We start from the raw sequence: 20,882 nt of genomic DNA, 5'->3' as shown, positions 1-20,882 counted from the left end.
GCAATGCCCCCTGGCCAGCAGGACCTCCCATATTTGACTCATCCCACTCAATGGAAAGGATGCACCACTCTGGACCTCTAGTAATTTACAAAGGACTAAGGAAAATAAACTTGGACCCGGCGAATCCTGCCTCCTTACATCGCACACAGCCTCCTCCTGCAAGGACTGGACTGCCACAAGCCCCCTGGGGCGGCACGCTGCCCTGGCCACTGAGTGAGACGGAGTCACTCAGGGAGGACCCTTGCCGGGCAGGCAGGAGGAAAGGGCATATATGCTTCCTAGAGGCAGCCCTTGATGCAGAGGCTTCTCAGGAGCAGAAGCGCTCCTCTGCTCCCCTCAGGGGTTGAGCCACGAGGGTTGTTAAAATGCCCTGGAAAGCCTGCGCTGGCAGCTATCACCAGTGGACAAGGTGAGAGCCGGAAAGGCTCAGAAAGAGCTGCGGGAGGCAGGGGGAGGCGAGCTGCAGCCACATGGCAAGCCTGCAAAGGCAAAAGCCATTTCCATGTGCTCCAGCAAAGAGGAGCCTTTTGAATTTGGAGCCGGGGGCCATCTTGAAACCACGTGGTCCAAGATGGCGGCCCCCAGCAGCTCAGAGGAGGCAGGCAGGAGTCCAGCTCTCAGCCCTCCAACAACAACCACAACCGGAGGCTCTGTGGAGCCCTTGAAAGGTGAGAAACCATCGCAGAGGCATTAGCCAAGGGCGGGGGACGCAGCAAAGGGCCAAAAGGAGGCTTATTAAGGAGGTTAGAGGCAGGCGGTGGATAACCACCTCCCCCAAGCCTATCTCCTAGATGAATCACAGAGGCAGCTGCCACAAGACTGCAGGAAAAACCCTCCCCCCCAACCTGAGAACTCCTCCCCCCCCCAGGGGAGGATTCCCTTCGGCTTCGGTGTTTCAGAAATCTTGCCTAAAAGCCCGTTCTGTCCCTTTCTAACTGCCTAGTAACAGGAGAAGGCTTCCCCCTTAAGGACACTCTCCTTTAAGTAGGAGAAAGAGTTGGGGGCGAGAAGGCCCTCAGAAAGAGGCTCCAGCAAGAGCTGTGTTTTTTTTGTGGCTAATTCTTGCTTCCCCCTTAAGAGCATTCTCCTTTGAGTAGGAGAAGGAGGGGGGAGGGGCGAGAAGACCCTGAGAAGTAGGCTGGCCTCTTAGCAAAAGCTGTTTTTTTGTGGCTAAGTTCTGAGGGCGGGGCTATGGCAATTGCCCTGCAGAGCCATTTGGAAAGAAGGGGGAGGAGGGGCCCCACGTGGCCCAAGCCGGCAGCCCCCGGCAGCCTGGAAAACACAAAGGGGGGAGGAATAATCAGCCCGGCTGCTAAAGGCTGCAGCTCCCAGGGGGAGACAGAAGAACCTCCAATCAGGTTAGAGATTACCCCCCTCCCCCAAGGCCTTCCAAGGGTGGGGGTGACTAGGCAAAGAGCAAATGCAATGCAATACAATACTATGCAATACAATAGCAGAGGGGGAAGGGACCTTGCAGGTCTTCTAGGCCAACCCCCCTGCCTGGGCAGGAGACCCTATACCTTTTCAGACAAATAGCTATCCAACAGCTGCTTAAAAAGCTTCCATTGTTGGGGCATTCACAACGTCTGGAGGCAGGTTGTTCCACTGATTAATTGTTCTAACTGTCAGGAAATTCCTCCTCAGTTCTAAGTTGCTTCTCTCCTTGATTACCGTATATACTCGAGTATAGGCCGACCCGAATATAAGCCGAGGCACCTAATTTTACCACAAAAAACTGGAAAAGTTATTGACTCGAGTATAAGCCTAGGGTGGGAAATGCAGCAGCTACCGGTAATGATGTCCCGTGCAGCCGCGGGAGCGATGTCCCACCTCCTATGACACACGGCACAGTGATTCCTATCATTGGATCACTGTACCAGAGGAGGTGGGACATCGCTATGTGGCTGCTTGCCATAACAAGGAGGAGGTGGGACATCGTTGCAGAGCGGCAGGAGGGGGAGGAAGGGGAATCGTAAGACAGCCCTGCATTACATTAGAACGTGAGGAGGGGGGATGGAGTGGTGCGCGCTGCGTGGTAAACTGACACAGAGGGAGGGGAAACTCACAGGGGCGCCGGGCCATTCACGAGCGTCACCCAGCGGCATGGCCCCGCTCCTTTTTCTCCTCCATTTCGGGCAAATTTTTCACTGACTCGAGTATAAGCCGAGGCGGCTTTTTTCAGCCCAAAAAATGGGCTGAAAAACTCGGCTTATACTTGAGTATATACGGTAGTTTCCACCCATTGCTTCTAGTTCTGCACTCAGGTGCCTTGGAGGATAATCAGGCTGCCTCTTCCCTGTGGCAACCCCTGAGATATTGGAACACTGCTATCACGTCTCCCCTAGTCCTTCCTTTCAGTAAACTAGACCTACCCAATTCCTGCAACCGTTCTTCATAGGCTTTAGCCTCCAGTCCCCTGATCCCCTCTGTTGCTCTTCTCTGCACTCTCCCTAGAGCCTCCACATCCTTTCTACATCATGGTGACCAAACTGAATGCAGAATTCCAATTGTGGCCTTTTCAAGGCCTTATAAAGTGGGAGGAACACTTCACGGGAGCTTGATTCTATTCCTCTGTTTATGCAGCCAAAAACTGTGTTGGGTTTTCTGGCAGCTGTTGCACACTGCTGGCTCATATTAAAGGGTTGTCCACTAAGACTCCAAGATCCTCTTCACAGTTACTACTGTGGAGCAAGGTATTCTGTACCTGTGCACTTCACCTTCGTTGCCTAAAGGTAGAACCTTACTTCATTGAATCTCATTTTCCTAGGCAGTGCCCAATGTTCAAGGGTATCAAGATCCTTCTGTATCTTTAGCCTGTATTCTGAAGTGTTGGCTATTCCTGCCAGCTTGGGGTCATCTGCAAACCTGATGAGTGTCCCCCCCCCCCCACTGATCAGCATTTAACAAACAGAGAGCTAACCGGCATACCAGCTCCTTCTTATGACCGCTTGAGATAACAGCAGTTCTTAAAGAAACAGTACTACTATCATGGCATATATTTTGCTAACCCAACTGTTAGCTTACACACCTAATACCCTCATTCAAATCACTGATGAAGATGTTGAAGAGTACTGAGCTCAACACAGAGCCTTGGGGCACTCACTGCATTCTTCCCTCCATGAAGAGGCAGTTCCATTGAGGAGTACAGGTGTGTGCGGTTGGTCAACCAGTTACCAAGCCATCTGGTGTGACTATGTCTAACCCACATTCTTCTACTTTATCTAGTAGTAGGTTATGGTCTACCTTATCAGGACTTGCTGAAGTCCAAGTTAACTATATCAATGGCATTCCTATGGTCCACTAGGGTTGTCACCGTATCTAAGAAGGCAATATGGCTAGTCTGGTATGATCTGTTTTTGACAAACCCATGTTGGCTTTGGGCTCTTGAGCTGTTTTTCTCTCTTTCTGTAGGGGGGAATCACATCAGCAATTCTATAGTGGTTCTCCGGTACTCCAGGATCTCTGATAGATATAGTTTCAGTTGTTTGGAGATCTCGTCCGCCAGTTCCTTCAGATCCCTGGGGTGTAACCACTGTTCCCTCTAAGGTGCGTGGCTGCGTGGTCGCGCACATGGCAAGAAAACCCCGCGCAGCAGTTTCTAACTGCCGCGCAGAGATTTCTTTCAAAGCAAACGTGGGGAAGTCCTTTGCAGGCAGCTAGAACTGGCCGCCCGCAAAGGACCTCCCCAGACTTGTTTTGATGAGCACTGAGCGACTGATGGTAGCTTGCGCCGGCCGCAGCTGCTCAAACTAGCATCAGTCGCCCCGTGTTTAGCAAAGCAAGCCCGGGGAGGTCCTTTGTGGGCGGCCAATCCTATCCCGGCGCTGAAATGAATCCCCAAAGCCCCCCCCCCCGCCACCAGAATATCTGCTGCCGTCCAGCTGAGGTGCTCCGAGCGGAGGGGGAGGCACCACCGCCACTGCCATGGGTGGGGGCGCCAGCAGGAGCTTTGCCAGCTTCACTTCAGCCACAGTGCTTTGCAGCAAATGTGTTGGTTCACCCTCTGACTCCTGCTGAAATATCCCCTGCCTGCCAAGATCCCTTTTTCCCTCCTCGAAGGATGGAGGAGGATCCGGCCTCAGCGTGGGGCGGGGGGGGGGGGAGAGGTCTTCTTCCAGGGCCCTGGAAGGCGCGCAAAGGAACACAGTGCTGTTTCCTCTCCCACAAACTTTACGGACAGAAGGTGTAGCTGTCCTGGGCAGATTTTAGCGATCTTTTCAGCCGCTGAACGCAAACTAGTTGCTCTGGTCGCAGGTGCAAAAGGCCTCACTATTCGGGCGGGGGGGGCGATGCAGCTGCGCCTGGGACCCCTCCTGTCCCTCGGGGCGGCGCTGATGTCTCTCTTGCGGGGCGGGGGGTTGCGGTGAGTTCCTGGAAGCGAGGAGGTGGGGGGGGAGATAGCCAGGGTCCGCGTTTGCGTCTTTCTCACTGCCTCCAGCTCTTTTCCCAGAAGGAAACGTCTTCCTTCCTCCACGTTACGCTGAGCCTCGTTTAAAGGCTGCAGTTTTGAGCTCAGGCAAGATGGGAACAAAGGAGGCGTTTTGCACAGAACTTCTTCAGCTCTGACAGGATTGTGGGGAATGGAAGCATGGGGAATCTCATGTCCTGCAGCCCAAACTTTCTCCTCCCAGCAACTTGGCCTGTTGGATACAGTGGTGGCGGGGGAAGAATGGGCTGGGTGGGCTGGCTGGCTGGGGAGGGGGGAGCCCTTTAAAGCCCTGCTGCCATGTCTTCCCAGCAAGACTTCGTTTCGGCTCGCGGTTTCCCTTGCCAAGCATTTTTTTTCCTCTTTAAAAGAATTTTTGGATCTCTCCTCACCAAACCTTTAAGACTGAAAGAGTTAGAGTTGAAATATAAAGAGATTGTCAATCGCCATACTGTTAGATTGATAGGCAGTTATGGACTATCTTGATTATATCCTCCTTAGAAAGAATATGCTACTGTATGGTTGAGAAAAAGACCAACTTCATTCCATGGAAACCCAACAAAGTTCATAGGGAGGGTTTCTTTCTATGATGGGCTTCTTGGGTCAACAGTGAATATCGGTTATCAAAAATGTATGTAGAAAATTAAGCAGGCAATAGGCAATTACAAAAAGGGAAGCCAACTTTCTGAATTCTGTTTCTTTGACTTAGTGACTAAATAGTAGACTAATGTTCTGCAAACGTGACCTAAATTTCTATATATTTTAAATAGCTGTAAAGCTATGCTGAAAAAGTTGTTCTCACGGTATTGTGATAAATTCAATAAAAAGAAGGGAATTCTTGATTAATTTAAGGAGAAATGAGAGTATTGGATAGTAAATGGACAAATAAAATTACCAATCAAAGAGAATATTTGCACCTCAGGGTTGAAATGAGATGTTCTCTCTTGCTCTTTCCTCTTCCTCTCTTCTCTCTCTGTCTCTCTCATCCTCTTTCTCTTTGTCTCTCTTCTCTTTCTCTCTCCCTCTTTTCCATTCTTCTGTCACTTTCTCCTTCTCCCTCTTTGTCTCTTTCTGTCTCTTTCACCCTCTTTCTCTTTGTCTCTTTTTCTCTCTCCTTCTTTCCTACTCTTCTGTCACTTTCTCTGTCCTTCTCTGTCTCTTTCTATCTCTCTTCCCTCTTTTTTTCTTCCTCTCTCCCACTCTTTTATCACTTTCTCTCTACTGCCCAACCTGTCCCCATACTTATCTTCGATTGATCATGTTTGCAATAATTTACCTTCTTTCCTAAATAGGCGCAGTTCCCTTACTGGATCCCTCGCTCACTCAAACACACACACACACACACACACACACACGCACAAAACCATTTTTCTCCATCTCAATTCAGATCCTATAAATCAATTGCTCTGTGAAACATCTGTGAAAAAAATTCAGGTGCTCAGGCATGAAAATGTGTTGCTCAAATACTATACTTTTCCGCACACACTGAAAAAAAATTAGAGGGAACATTGGGTGTAACCCACCCGGTCCTGGGAATTGGACTTTGCCTAAGATAGACAGGCTACCATTTCTTCCTTATCTCATCTTGGGTCCCTAATCTGAATTTGGGGCGCTGTTCTTGATAGGTTGGATTGTTTATCCCTTCGGGTAAAGACAGATGCCAAGCATGAGTTAAATAGTTCTGCTTTACCCCTGCTGCTTGTCAGCTTCGGGCCACTTTCTCCCAGCAAGGGACCAATCGTTTCCTTAATCTTCCTTGGTTTTATCAGGCGGGAAGATGCCCCCTTTTGTATTTTATTTTATTTTATTATTATTATTGTTGTGGTGGTTTTTGTTATTATTATTATTTTACCTTTGTGGCAGGCCTTTATTGTGAGCTTAGCTTCCCTCACTTCATCTTTACACGCACTCTAGTGGCCGCCCATTAAACTCTGTCCGTGTTTACATTCAGAATATCTCTGCGCTAATCCTAGCCATAGAATCATAGCACCCTTATGGCCGGGGGGAAAAGGGTCAGACAGGCTGGTCCCCATGCCAGAACCCACCACAAACTCAGAATGGGATGTCCGACTATGAGAGATTGCAGAAGCACCTCAGATAGCCTATGAATTTAGACAACATTCGCTGAGGGCAGAACATATGGCAGGGGTGGGGAACATCTGAGCCGACTGGCTCAGCCGGACCAAGGGGACAATTTGGAGCGGAAGCTGCAGCCAACAATCTTCAAGGAGCTGGTGGAGTGCTTCGGACGCCCGGAGGTCGAGTTATTCGCCACGCCCCTCAACACTCAGTTCCCGAGGTTCTTCTCCAGGTACCAGACATGGGGGGGGGGGCAGAAGGGGCAGACGATCTACGGCCCAGGGGTTGTCGGTATGCCTGGCCCAGGGGTTGTCGGTATGCCTTCCTCCCTTACCCCTGATCCCCAGGTTCATATGGGAAACCCTTCGGGAGGGGGCGGAAGGGGTTCTCTTGGCGCCTCACTGGCCCCGGAGGCTGTGGTTGCAGATCTCCAGTCGCTTTCAGCGGAGAGGCCATGGAGAATCCCCCAGGAGGGGATATCCCTTAACCAGGGGTCGCTGGAGCACCCAGACCTTCAATGGCTCCAGCTGACCGCTTAGCTCTTGAGCGGAGCATCCTGGAGAAAGACCTCTTCCCCCCAGGGTGATGCAGACTATCCAGACTGCCCGCACACCCTCCACAGAGCGTATCTATGGCTCCATGTGGTGGGCCTCTGCCTCATGGTGTAATTCCCTGGGGCACAATCCTAGCCAGGCCTCAGTGCCTCAGATTCTGGACCTCCTCCAGGCAGGCCGGGACAGAGGGTTAGCTTCTAACACAATTAGGAGACAGATTTCAGCCATCTCGCCAGTTCTCCTGCGTGGCAGGAGCCAGAGCTTGACTCACCATCCTATGGTCAGGCAATTCCTCAAGGGGGCTTCCAACCCCAAACCGCACACAGCGTTCAGGTACCATTCCTGGGACTTACACAGGGTAGGGGACGCTCCAATAGGTGCTCCATTTGAGCCTTTACGAACAGTTCCCCTTAAGTTCCTGATTCTCACGGTGGCCTTTCTGGTGGCCATCTCTTCCACCAGGCAGATATACGAACTGCAAGATCTGTCCACCAGGGAGGATCTCTGCTTCTTCCACCAAGACAGAGTGGGGTTACGTCCTTCATCCCCAGGGTGGGCCCTTGCTTCCACCAAACCCAGGAACTGATTTGCCCAACTTCTGTCCAGACTCTTCCCACCCGTTGGGAAAGAAGTGGCACACTCTGGGTATAAGGAGGGCTCTGAGGATTACCTCAGGAGAACCAGGCCAAACAGGAAATCCGAAGCTCTGTTTGTCTCCTTCCAAATAGGGGCCTGGGTATCAAGGTGACTTCCACCACAATAGGCAGGTGGTTGCGAACCTGCGTTGTCACTGCATACCAATCGCAGGGCTTACAGACACCAATCATATCACAGCTCACTCCACGCGGAGCGCAGCCACGTCCAGGGCCTGGGCCACGCAGACAGCCCTGGCCGGAATCTGCAGGGCAGCCACGTGGGCTTTCCCCTCTCCCTTTGCTAGGAACTATAAACTGGACTCTTTTGCCTCAGCAGAAGCCTCTTTGGACGCAGGGCGTTGCAGGCGGTTCACAGGGCGGGGCCCACGCCTCAACTGGCATGAGCGGGGGACATGGGGCCTCATGGGTCTCCCTCCCTAGGGACGTGCAGGCTTTGGTACGTCCCATTCTGGATACTCCTCCCCCCTCACTATGGAGAAAGGGCATTGGTACTTACCTGATACGCCTCTTCTCATAGTGGGGGGAGGAGTATCCAGTCCCTCCCTGACTATGTTTGTACGACTAAGTTTTATGTTCATCGTTTTATGAAGTTATATAAATATTGATGTTGAAGACGATAAAAGCTAAGAACTGAATTAAGAGTCTGGAGTGAATGGTGCAACAAGTTGGATGGAGCTCTTCGTCAAATATGGGAGGTCCTGCTGGCCAGGGGGCGTTGCCCAAAGAGCTTATCTGACTCATCCAATCATGAGAGGACAAGGTCAACCCATTCTGGATACTCCTCCCCCCACTATGAGAAGAGGCGTATCATGTAAGTACCAACACCCTTTTTCAACTTTGGCCATTTCATGGCTGGCTGGGGTATTCTTCAAGTGCCCAAGGTTGAGAAACACTGGGATAGAGAACGTAAAATTGGGCTTTAGTAGCTTTCCTGCTCCCTCTCCATCTGCAGCTTTAAAAATGTTCAAGAGTGAATGTTTCTTATTTCCCATGAATGTTGTAGCACAACAACTCTGATTTTTGGAAGCAATTGCAGATACTTCTGGGTGCACTACAAAATGTCATGCTTTTTTATTGTACTTGTGTTCCGAGCATGGGAACATTAGGGATTGCATTTTTTAGTGTAAAAGTCAGGTGAAGTGTTCACAAATTATGACCTGTTGTGTGATACAAATCTTATGTTTGTTCTGAACAAGATAGTACGGCTTTCCCTATTTGTGGATAATTTCTCTATTTCTTTGTGGGTGAAGAAAATGTTTCACTTTGGTCATCCTCTGAATTTAGGGCCAAATTGAATGGCTTAGGTTGTTCGGCATCATAGTAATTCATATCTTACAGTTATGTACTATGAATATGATTTGTTTTTCTTCTAAGGAAGGAAATTGTGGAAGTGGCTGAGTCAATTCATTAAAAGATCATCTGCACATTTTACTCTATTTATTTCATACATTAGCAATAGCAGTTAGACTCATATACTGCTTCATAGTGCTTTATAGCACTCTCTATAAAGACAAGTGTCATTATATTGCTCTCAACAATCAGAGTCCTCATTTTACCAACCTCATTTTACCAAAGGATGGAAGGCTGAATCAATCTTGAGCTGGTCAGAATAGAAATCCTGGAGTGAACAGTGAATTAGCCTGCAGTACAGCATTCCAACCACTGGAGCCACCATGGCTTTCTTATTTTTTAGCTTGGTTTTTTTATTAAAGAGAATTCCAAATTGAGTACAATCAAGACAGCTCAATAAAAATATGCAGAATTCAAAACTTAGAGTCATTGAAAGTTACAAGCATCTTTCTCTTGTTAGCAAAATTTTGCCTTCGTTTACTTGTTATAGTTCCAGGCCTCTAGACCCAACATTCTCCCAGAATTATGGCGATCCAGAAGTGAATTTGCCAACTCCAGGGCTGACTCTGAAGACTTGGTTGTTCTTTTTGTTAATGAGCTTGGATACATTGTGTTTATAGGCCACATTTCACCCTAAACAGTATTTCAGAGGGTTGAGATCAGAATGCCAAAAAGTCAGAATTTGATGCTTCAAATATGCATCAGGTATAAGATTTTTAGGGTTCCTTTAATGAATTTTGCAATAGCAGGGGGGGGAAATGAGCCAGTGATTTTATTTACTTATCTTTTCCTCTTTGCAGCTTTTAGCTAAACTGTTGAAAAGCAAAAACCCAGATGATTTACAAGAAGCAAACAAGCTTATTAAATCTATGGTGAAAGAGGTGAGACTGAGCACTTAATAATACTGTAGAGGTGATGATTGCTTGGAATTTGTTTTATAGATTCACGTATTTTAGAATCTTTTTAACCCGACCATTAGTTACCAGAAAATTAAATGGGCTGCCCTCTAGTAATAAGATTTTTGTTTTCCTTAGCACCAAGTTCTTATCTCTGTGTGAAATTGTATCAGGAGGTTGCGTAACAAATAAGACAAGCTAGTCAATGATTTGTAGCTCCACTCAGCCTCCCAACTCTTAAGTTAGAGAGTTAATAGGTTCTATTATCTTCAGTTCCCTGGCTCATTTGTTTACTAATGTCTGTATCATATGATAGAGAGCCAGTTTGGTGTAGTGATTAAAGCGCCAGGCTAGGAGACTGTGAGTTCTAGTTCTGCACAAATCCAGCTTGGTGACCACAAGTGAGTCACTCTCAGCTCCAGGAAGGACTCAAACTTCTTCTGAAAATCTTGCTGAGGAAACCGATATCTCTAATCTAGGTATTCATCAGGAATCATCATTGGCAACCTCGCCCCCAACATCAAGTGACAAGATATATATGCTTCCATCAGTTTAATCAATGATTTATGCCATTATTTCATAACTTGGTACCCTGCAGATATGTTGGACTACAACACTCATTCCCAGCCAGCATGGAATTTTCCTTACAAAAATATCCCCTCTCCCTTTCTTTTTTGTTAGGACACTCTCTCTTGATTAATGTCATGTAGTTTCTTGCTTTTATCCTTGATTTCTGCCCCCACCCTGCATATTGTGTAGTATAGTATTTATCCATTCCTTCTCAAATCTCTTAGCTCTATGACAAAATTCTTACCTTAAATAACTAAAAGTGATCTCGACAGATCAGTCAAAACTAAAATTTTCTGTTGTTTGATAAACTGCTATGAACAGAGTGATTCTTATTTTTTGTGTTAAGATTTGTCTTGACTACCTACATAAAATATTCATAAAAGCTTTTTTTTAGAACCATGTGAGGATTTTGTAGCCAGAATTCTAGAAATAGTCCTGGGAAATATGTGATCTCTTGAGCTCTTCAATCAGCCTGCCCTGAATTAGAAGGTGAAATATTAAAGAATAAACGTAATTTTAGCTCTTTTGTTTCAAAACTGAAGGATGAGGCACGGATACAGAAAGTAACAAAGCGCATGCATACTTTGGAGGAGGTGAACAACAACGTGAAATTGTTGAATGAGATGTTGATCCACTACAGCAAAGAAGACTCTTCCGAGGCTGATAAAGAGCTCATGAAGGTTGATATGAATCTTTTCCTTATACAATAGTTAGTTCTTGTCATGTGAGAGAGCTGCCAGCGTCACTCAGACAATCACATTTTACTCACTCCATGGGTAGATAATATCTTTTTGTGTGCGTGTGGCTTCATCACCTCTTTTCTCTTCTCCTTTCTGCACACAGGAGCTCTACGACAGATGTGAAACCAAGAGGCAGACATTATTTAAGCTTGCCAGTGAAACAGAAGATAATGACAGCAGTTTGGGTAACTGGGACTGTTTCTTTGCAGGGAAAGAAATGACTGGGTTTTCCCCCAGTAACTGGCCAAAACATCTCTTTGGCCACTGGAAAACTCCCCCTTCATTTTAAACAACTCTGGAGCTTTACATGAGATTTAACATTTTGGAGGGGTCCTTATATTAAAAAGCAAGAAACCTGTAGCTGCACTCTCTCTTTATACTTCCTCTAATGCAGTGAAATTGCAATGGTGGAAGGAATAATCTTAAGGAAGAGCCACAACTGAAACAGTGGTTTAAAAAAAAACTGAGTTGGAGCAGAAGCATAATTTAAGTAAGCATCTCAGACAGGACCCTTCCTAGTTCTCATGGGACCAAGGACCAAGTGGGGAGGCTCATTCAGACCTGCAAGATCTGTTATTGTAACCCAAGGGTGTCAAATGGGCATTGTCGCATTGTCACGTGACGTATTGCGATTGTCAACTTGTGAAGCTTTCCTGCTCCTGAGTTGCCATAGGCAGGGGCTTTTATTAGGGCATCAGTCGGAACTCTGACTTTTCCCCCCTTTGCTAAACAAGGGGTGGGCGTGGCCAGCGTGTGATGCATCTGGCCCGAGGGCTGTGAGTTTGACACCCCATTGTAACTTTATAAAAACCAGAAAATTAGCCTTCATAACTTTAGTTTCCTTACCTGGTCAACATTGAAGGGATGAGAGAATTATACAATGAAAAGTTGTGAAACGGTGGATGCTTTTCTTCTATTACTAAATTACGTAGGTTCTTTTACAAAAGCCTTAGCCAGGACCATGAATTCGGTGAACAAAGCACTTACCATTGATAAGGAAGGATAGTTTCAGTTGTTATTCACTGTTCACTGGACTCCTGCATTTTACGGTCCATTTTAGCCAATTTAAATTGCCTTCTATCAACCTCATTTTCCCCTTGGTATAAGGTGGAAAGGAAAAGAGGGAGCAATATACATTGGAAACATTGAACGGCATGATAGTATGCTAAGTGGTTAGGATGAAAAATGATCACTGATATAAATTTCATTTTGTGGATAGAAAATTTGTTTCAGCATCAGCTAACTATATAAAATGTAGATGTATGTAAAAAAAAACAAATGGTATGTTTGTATGTGCATGCGTATGTGTGACATCTTCCCTATTTTCTAAATGAAGCAGTTTATTCTAAAATAACTTAAACGTGATGCTTAAATTTTGAGCTTGCACATTGCTTGATTAAATATTTAATATATTAAAATATATATATTTAAATATACCATAGATGAATATTAGAAGATGGAGCTAATGCTACAGTTGTTAATTATATTCCATCATACTTAGTTTCAGGAAGGTGGTGCCTTAAGTGCCTAAACCACAAGGATTAAATAGAAAAAAATCTTTAAATGAAACTCAGTTGGCAGTGTTGTTTCTAATATACCAGTTCTTCATAATACATTTCTGAATATTCAAAGCTTAAACTATGCAGGTAGTCAGCAGGGCATACTGTTACAATGGCATAAATCAGATGGGCTGATTATTTATTTGTTTATGGTTACATGAACCACTTCAGGCAACCATAACCTATGTAAAGAAACAACGGTCATAGCAGTAATGCAATGTAATAATACACATACATCCAATATTAAATTACGGGAAGAATTATGGCTCTATGGAGCTCTATGACACTTATCCCAAAGATAGGTTGATAATGTTTCTAGACAGAAGAAGCATTCTTGAAAGCTCAGTGGGCTATTTCTATGCTATACGTTTTTTTCCCCTTACAGGAGATATTCTTCAGGCTAGTGACAACTTATCACGAGTAATAAATTCCTACAAAAAAATTATTGAAGGTCAGGTCATCAATGGTGAAGTAGATCTTTCAATGCTGCCTACAACAGAAGGTGAATCGTATTTCTCAGAAGATACTTAGTTTGTTCCTTTAATGATTCTGCTTCTTTTATGTAATTTTAAAATAGTATGCAATTTGGAAGTTTTTTTAAAAATATCTGTAGTATAAATACACATCAGACTCAGTCATACTGAAATGCTGGCAAGAGAATATTTCAGGCTCCTAAAACATTATTACTTCCCATGTAACGTGGTCTTAAACCTGAGAACTTCAAAGGGAAATCCCTGCCTAAAAGCCCTGAACTACAAGCTTAGGAAGTAAGTTACTTCTTTCAGTAATGACCTCAATTACAGTAATAGATTTTTCCCATAATAGGTTACTATTAAGACTAACTGAAGGATAATCATTATAATTATTTTAGACAATTTAACCTTCAGTGTTGTCAGCTTGCATTTCCCTGGTTTTTTTCTCTCCTCTGCTAAGCTTATTGCTTACAGACACTCTGTTTACAACTCAAGGTCCATATTCCTGCTGATTTAGAACAACACTCTGTTGTATTGATAAAATGAATTTTAATTGTGAGATAGGCAGATTGCAAGCTTTGGAAATTCTTTTGTTTCTATTGGAATCCAAAGGTCCCTGCAAAATAGTAATGGATAAGGAAACTAGATATCAAATTATGTAATCTATGAGCTATGGTTGTGCTGTTGTATATAAAAATGTATGTGAAAATTATTACCATTGGATTTTGTTCTGTTTTCCTCTTGCCATTATTTTAATCTAAGGAAGCTTCAGCTGTTAAAACCAGTTAGCCTTCAAGGTGCCTTAAGATTTTTTTGTTACATTTGTCGTGTTTTGCTGGCTGTTTTGAATTTGAATATTCCTAGCCATTTCTCCTGTGTGCTGTCCTTTCGGCTTTGGATTTGTCGCCTGGGATCGGGGGCTGTGAGGTCCACAGGCTCATCGCGCCTGGACGCAGTGGCAGCGCTCCCAAGAGTGGAGTTTGGGGTCCCTTTCCCTCGCTTACTGTTTACGCGCGTCCTGGGCTGGTGCGCCGTCTCTCACAGGGAGCGACCCGCCTGTGCGGCGCGGTTAATCCCCAGGCGTTCTCCTTGCCACCGCAGCAATTATCTTTAAACGGAGCTGCAGCCGGTCTCACCACGGTGCTTGCGAGCTTGCACGACTCCCTGGCGTTCATTCAGTGCCTTGGCAGTTTGAATTTCGCACCTTCTGTGGCGGTCACCATTTTTGGATCGAGGCTCTGCGCACGCGCCAGAAACAGCTGGAGCATGTAAATTCGTGCCCAGGCATCGGCGCTGTTCTGACGGCCCTCCTCTTTCCCTCACTTGCGGCTTGCTGGCTTAGTGAGGAGGTCATCTCAGCACAGCTACTGTCTCACGTGGCGCCTTGTGCAGTGGAGCGAATTCGTGGCACTTGCTATATTAAACGAGGTTGAGCCCTTTCAAATCTTCCTAATTGCAATGGCAGACCAGTCCGTTTGCAGAGGTACTGTAGAGCCCATGTGTGAGCCCCATTCCCTCGGTGAGGGAGAAGCTAGCCCAAGGACTGGCAGGGCCGCTACTAGGGCCTCCAGACATAGGCCTCGGGCCTCATCCGCCGTTCGGGATAAATCCCATAAATGCAAGGATAAGACAAAGCCGCATCTAAAGCCTCTGGGGCACCTAGCTGCTCACCCCCGGTCCTGATTCCGCAACGAGTTTCACCAGTGCGCCTTACAGAGCAGGGTTGGTCTCCTGATACACAATTGCCCCGGGCACCCTTTTCTGCGGAAGGGGTATTGGGGCCCCAATCCCCCCCAGTCATATCGGAAGCTAGTGTGGCTTCGGCCCGCTCGCCCCCACGTGCAGGGCCCTCTGCTACGTTCACTCCTACTGCTGCAGGCCTCAGGCCGATGGAAGGCCAGGATTTGGGCCTTCCTCCTGATCTTTACCAGATGATATCTGCAGCTATTTCTAGGGGTGTGGATGAGGAGCTGCATCGTAGAGCCCAGGTTCCTAGGGCCACTGTGGCCCAGACTGGTCCTGATCCCCAGGCAGTGCAGGGGGATTCATCTATTCCTCAGACAGACCCACCTTCGCCTCTGCCCTCAGTCTATAGTGAGGAGTCAGCCTTAGTGGAGGAAGGTGAGGTTATAGACAGGGATTTTTCCGATGATGAGGGTTTGCCTCTGGATCAGCCTACTGCCCCTGGATTGTTTCGACACTCTCTATTTAAGTCCTTATTGTATAAGGCTAAAACCACCACCCACATGGAGGAGGCAGCCTCTAAGGATAGCACAGCAGTGGGTTTGGATGCAACTGAATGCCTCTTCGCTGAACAGGTGGCCTTGAAGGACGTTATTCCCTCACCCAAGCTATTTCTAGATCTGATTCAAAAGCAGTGGGATCAACCGACTGCGGTTACCCCGCCCAGCAATGGGGATAGGAAATTGTACACTTCTACTCCAGAATTGGAAGGTATTCTCTAGTTCCCCACCGTAGATACTCCTATTGCTGCCCTCGCTTCTCCAGCGTTAATTCCATCAGAGATCTCTGAGGGCTTGAAGGCAGAGGACCGAAAGGCCAAGACAGTCATTCGTAAGACCCATCAGGCTGCGGCCTGGGCCCTACGCTCAGCTACTGCGGCGTCCATCTTTAATAGAACCTCCTTGGTCTGGCTTAAACAGTTGCAGGGTAGGCTTGCCCCAGAGGACATGCGCCTTCACCAAGATATTACCAAATTGATGGCAGCCTTGGAATTTTCTGCGGATGCCACTCTTAGTGCAGCAAAATTTGCCTCTCGAGTCTCTAATGTGGCATCCCAGCGTTTGCTGTGGCTTCGCCATTAGCAGGCTGACGTCAAGTCCAAATGGTGCCATGTGTCCACGCACTTCAAGGGTGGGGCCTTGTTTGGATCTGTCCTAGATCCCATCCTCATTGAGACCAGGGATAAGCGTAAGGTTCTCCCTTCTACCAGTGGTCGCACCAATAGGAGACAACAGCCTTATAATAGACGACAGCCCTTTTGGGCCGGGGATTCCGGATTCGCTCCTGCTCCCTACATTCCCCACTACAACAGGGGGTTTTCCCAGTCGCAGGACCGCGGCCAGGATCGTGCGGGGGCGAGGGATAGGGGTCGCCAGCAGACCCAGGCGCAGTCCCAGGCTAGAAGGCCATTTCGTGGAGCTGGCAACAGGTCCTTTCGGAGGTAACGGTGACTCACAAGGGGAGGAACCCATTGGATGCCGCCTCCTGGCCTTCACTCATCAGTGGGCGGAGATCACATCCGACGCCTGGGCCCTTCACATAGTGAGGCTGGGCCTCACTCTAGAATTTCTCTCCATTCCCCCGAGGCGGTTCATCAAGTGCCCCGTACCCAGGTGCCCGACAAAAAGGCGTCTCATGGACACCGAAATACAACACCTTCTCATCATCAGGGCTGTAGAGCAGGTACCAATGGGTCAAGAGGGGCTAGGATTTTACTCCATCTTGTTCCTTGTGCCCAAGAACTCGGGATGGCGGGCCATCCTAGATTTGAAAAGGCTCAATTGGTACATCAAGTACCAAAACTTCAAAATGCAATCTCTCAAAAGCATATTGGCCTCCATCCGCCAAGGCGACATGATGACATCAGTCGACATCAAGGAAGCATACCTCCACGTGCCCATCCATCCGGCACATCGGAGATTTCTACGCTTCCAGTTCACTTTCAGTACCGGGCCTTACCCTTCGGCCTGTCATCGGCCCCTTGCACGTTTACCAAACTCCTGGCAGTCGTAGCGGCATCACTTTGCTCGGTCCCAATACGAGTGAATTGTTATTTGGACGACATCTTGGTTCTGTCTCCATCTCGGAACCAGGCCCTACGGGATCTGCAGGCCACAATGGACTCGCTGCGCAGTCACGGGTTCGTCCTCAATCTCCCCAAGAGTCACCTGCAGCCGACCACATCGCTGCTCCACCTGGGGACCATCGTCAATTCAGTAACGTGCGAAGTCTCCCTGTCTCCAGAGAGGCGACAGAGCATCCAGCACCTGGCGAATCAGGTACTATCTCAGAGACACTTACCATTGGCAACACTGTCCAAATTACTGGGAAAAATGATTTCTTGTATCAATGTGGTTCCCTCAGCCAGGTTCCATGCACGCCCACTTCAATGGTTCCTGCTTCCCTTCCAGAGGGTGCACACCAGCCATTCCCAGATCAAGGTTCGGTTCCCACCCAAACCTCCCAGGTCTCTCCGGGGGTGGACATCCTTCAAACTCCTCCAAGGGTGCCCCTTCAAATTACAATGGATGCCAGCCTATTTGGGTGGGGGGCCCATGCCCTGGGCCGAGTCGCTCAAGGACGCTGGTCGAGCCAGGAGCTGGCAAACAGCATCAATTGGCTGGACCTACGCGCCATCCGCCTAGCCCTCCAAGAGTTTTGGGACATTGTATCACACAACCACGTGCTGGTTTTGACCAACAGTGTAGCCTCCAAGGCCCATGCCAACCGCCAAGGGGGCACCCACTCCAGGGCCCTGATGCTAGAGGCGGAGAAGCTGCATCACTGGGCGGAGAACAGACTGTTATCAATTTGGACGGAGCACATCTCGGGCGTTGCCAACACGCAGGCAGACTGGCTAAGCAGAGCCACCGTGGATCAAGCGGAGTGGCAACTTCACCCCGACATCTTCCAGGAACTCTCTCGCCGGTTCGGCCATCCCGAGGTGGATCTGTTTGCGCAACCTCACAACGTGCAACTACCGCGATTTTACACCAGGTACCAGACTCCCGGGGTGGAGAGGGTGGATGCTCTACGCAGTCCGTGGCTGGCCGGCCTCCTTTACGCCTTTCCTCCCCTCCCGATCCTCCCGTCGGTCATCCAGAAGATCCTGACGGAACAGGCGGAAGTGCTGTTGGTTGTCCCGATGTGGTCCAGACGACCCTGGTACGCAGACCTCGAGCACCTGTTGGTCTCACGTCCGTGGAGGATTCCGGACGACCGGATCCAGCTCAACCAGGGGGCTCTCATTCACCTGAACCCCCAGCTACTGCAGTTAGCCGTGTGGCACATGAGCGGGCTATTCTGATCGGCCTTCACTATTCAAGTAAAGTTATTGACACTATCCAGGCAGCCCGACGACCATCTACTACACGTATATATGAGGCCACCTGGCAGGCCTTCTGCAGGTGGTGCCGCCGCACCGGTGCTGACCCTATCAGGGCTTCAGTGCCCCAAGTCTTAGACTTTTTGCAATCAGGACTTGACAAGGGCTTAGCGCCCAACACGCTTCGCCGGCAGGTCGCAGCATTATCCACGGTGATTGGGGGTGGCCAGGGCAGCTCACGGGTCAAGTCTTTCCTGAAGGGTGCGGCTAATCTGAGGCCCCAGACAGTGCACCGTTATCCTATCTGGGACTTGACCTTGGTCCTCAGGGCGCTCACATCTGCCCCATTCGAGCCCATTCACTCCATCAGCATTCGGTTACTGACGCTTAAAATTGTGTTCCTGGTGGCCATTACATCAGCCAGGAGGGTGTCGGAGTTGGCGGCGCTCTCGGTTCATGCGGACCTCTGCATATTTCATCCTAACAGAGTTGTCCTCTGTTTGGACCCAGCCTTCCTCCCGAAGGTCAACACGTTGTTCCACAGGGCTCAGGAGCTCATCCTCCCGGACTTTTGCCCACGCCCTTCCCATCCTCAGGAGCGCCAGTGACATCATTTGGATGTTCTCAGAACTCTTTGACGCTATGTGAAGCGCATGGCATCGTTCAGGAGGTCGGAGGCAATGTTTGTTTCATTCCAGCCATCGTCCATGGGACAGAAGGTGTCTTCCCACACCATCGGCCGATGGTTAAAGGCGTGCATCGCTCTGGCGTATGACAGCCATTCCCGACCGGTTCCCAGGCGTATTACTCCTCATTCTACCAGGAGTGCGGCCACCACGGCGGCCTGGGCTACGCAAGCCTCAGTGGAAGAGATTTGCAGGGCTGCTACTTGGTCGTCGCCTTCACCATTTATTCGACACTACAAGATTGATGTGTATGCCTCGCCAGAGGCCTCCTTTGGGCGGAGAGTGCTGCAAAGGGTTCTTTCTTCTCCGGAGGATCCTGACCAGCCTAACTCCCACCCTGGAACTTAATTGCTTTGGCATGTCCCATGCTTGGATTCCCCAAGCAGCACACAGGAGAACGACCGTTGACTTACCTGAACGGTCCTTCTATGTGTGCTGCGAGGGGAATCCAAACCTGCCCGCAGTTTCGGCTGGCCAGGGCTACACCTTGACGCTGACTCAATGACTAACCTTGCTATTTTCCTGACTGGACTACTCTGGACGTGACTCTTAATACCTGTTTTGGATACGACCATAAGTGACATTGACATACATCTTTCAACGGCTGACTTCGTACAAAACTGACCCATCCAGTCAGAGGAGGCGTGGTCAACATTTACATACTCAATCTCTAGGCTAATGGACAAAGTTAACCATGCTTGGATTCCCCTCGCAGCACACATAGAAGGATGGTTCAGGTAAGTCAACGGTCAATTCATAATAATAGGGCACATTTCTCAGTAATGCTGAATGACAAAGAATAGAAAGGTGAGATACAAAAGAAAGAGCTCAGGCCAAAACATGGCAGAAGATAATGCAATCTAATATACTCTTGGCATGGCAGTTTCTGTTGCTCTTTAGAATTAGGGAACACGGAAGCTCTTGTCTGTTGAAGAAATGGACAAGGCTGGAAATCTGCCTTGAGAGTTGACTCTTGATGTCTTAGACGTGCATTCAGGTATTAAAGCAATGCCCTTGTGCTTAAAAGCAACTATCCAGTATTGTGATGTATTTGCTGAAAACTGTTGTATCCTTTGGCATCTTTTTCAATTCTCTCCTTTCCTTCCAGGAAGCAATTCTGCCGATAACGTCAATACCCTCATTGATTTGGAGGGATTGGAGGTTTCAAATGTGCCACCACAACCACCATCACCACTCCTTATGTCAAATGCAACACCAACCCTAACTCCAGCTCCAGCCTTATCAGAGATCCCCATCCTCCCACCCCCGCCTCAGGCAACTGGTCACTCCTGGAGTCATTCAGTCGGCTATGCTGAATCCATTGCTACTCAGTCAACTAGTGCAGCCAATTCCCTCTCTCTGCTTGATGAGGAACTCCTGTGTTTAGGTCAGTTGGATGTGGTTTGAGGGTATTTAATGTGTAGCTAGGAAGCCATGCTGCTGTGGATACTTTGTCCACAATCTGGTAAAAGGAAGGTCTTTGTCGCAATCCATTAAATAAGCCTGTTTTCTGGACTAGAATATCACTGAGAGCTAAGGAAGACAGCATAGGCAAAGTAGTACTCTGTTTTGAGTGCTGCCACTGTATTGAGATAAGAAAGACAGAGAGAGATGGAATGCCATAAGCTAAATGGAAACGTTATGAGTCTTCTTTTTCCCAACTGCTGTATCTACAGCAGGCATGTCAAACTCGATTGCATTGTGGGCCACATCAGGGTTGTGTTTGACCTCAGGAGGTGGGGGGGGGCATGGCCAGAGGACATGACCAGCTCGACATTACTCGTGTTGGGGGCATCTGTGGTGGCCTCAGTGCTCTGCCAGTGAA

The 20,882-nt window shown here is 48.1% G+C and overlaps 1 protein-coding gene across 2 annotated transcripts in view; it reads left to right on the top strand.

Annotated features, from left to right (window-relative positions):
• The window catches only part of GGA3 (golgi associated, gamma adaptin ear containing, ARF binding protein 3), a 54,002-nt gene that overhangs the window by 17,076 nt on the left and 16,044 nt on the right, over positions 1-20,882 (top strand). For both annotated transcript variants that reach the window (XM_032209440.1, XM_032209441.1), the window contains 5 exons: positions 9,866-9,946; positions 11,074-11,211; positions 11,375-11,456; positions 13,216-13,332; positions 20,166-20,444. In XM_032209440.1, coding sequence (XP_032065331.1) covers positions 9,866-9,946; positions 11,074-11,211; positions 11,375-11,456; positions 13,216-13,332; positions 20,166-20,444 — 697 coding nt within the window. The remainder of the gene's footprint in view (positions 1-9,865; positions 9,947-11,073; positions 11,212-11,374; positions 11,457-13,215; positions 13,333-20,165; positions 20,445-20,882) is intronic.

This window comes from Thamnophis elegans, chromosome 2 (assembly GCF_009769535.1).
Source record: "Thamnophis elegans isolate rThaEle1 chromosome 2, rThaEle1.pri, whole genome shotgun sequence".
Lineage (NCBI taxonomy): Eukaryota > Metazoa > Chordata > Lepidosauria > Squamata > Colubridae > Thamnophis > Thamnophis elegans.
The sequence above is the reverse complement of the archived record's forward strand: the minus strand, read 5'-3'. Positions and strand labels throughout refer to the sequence as shown.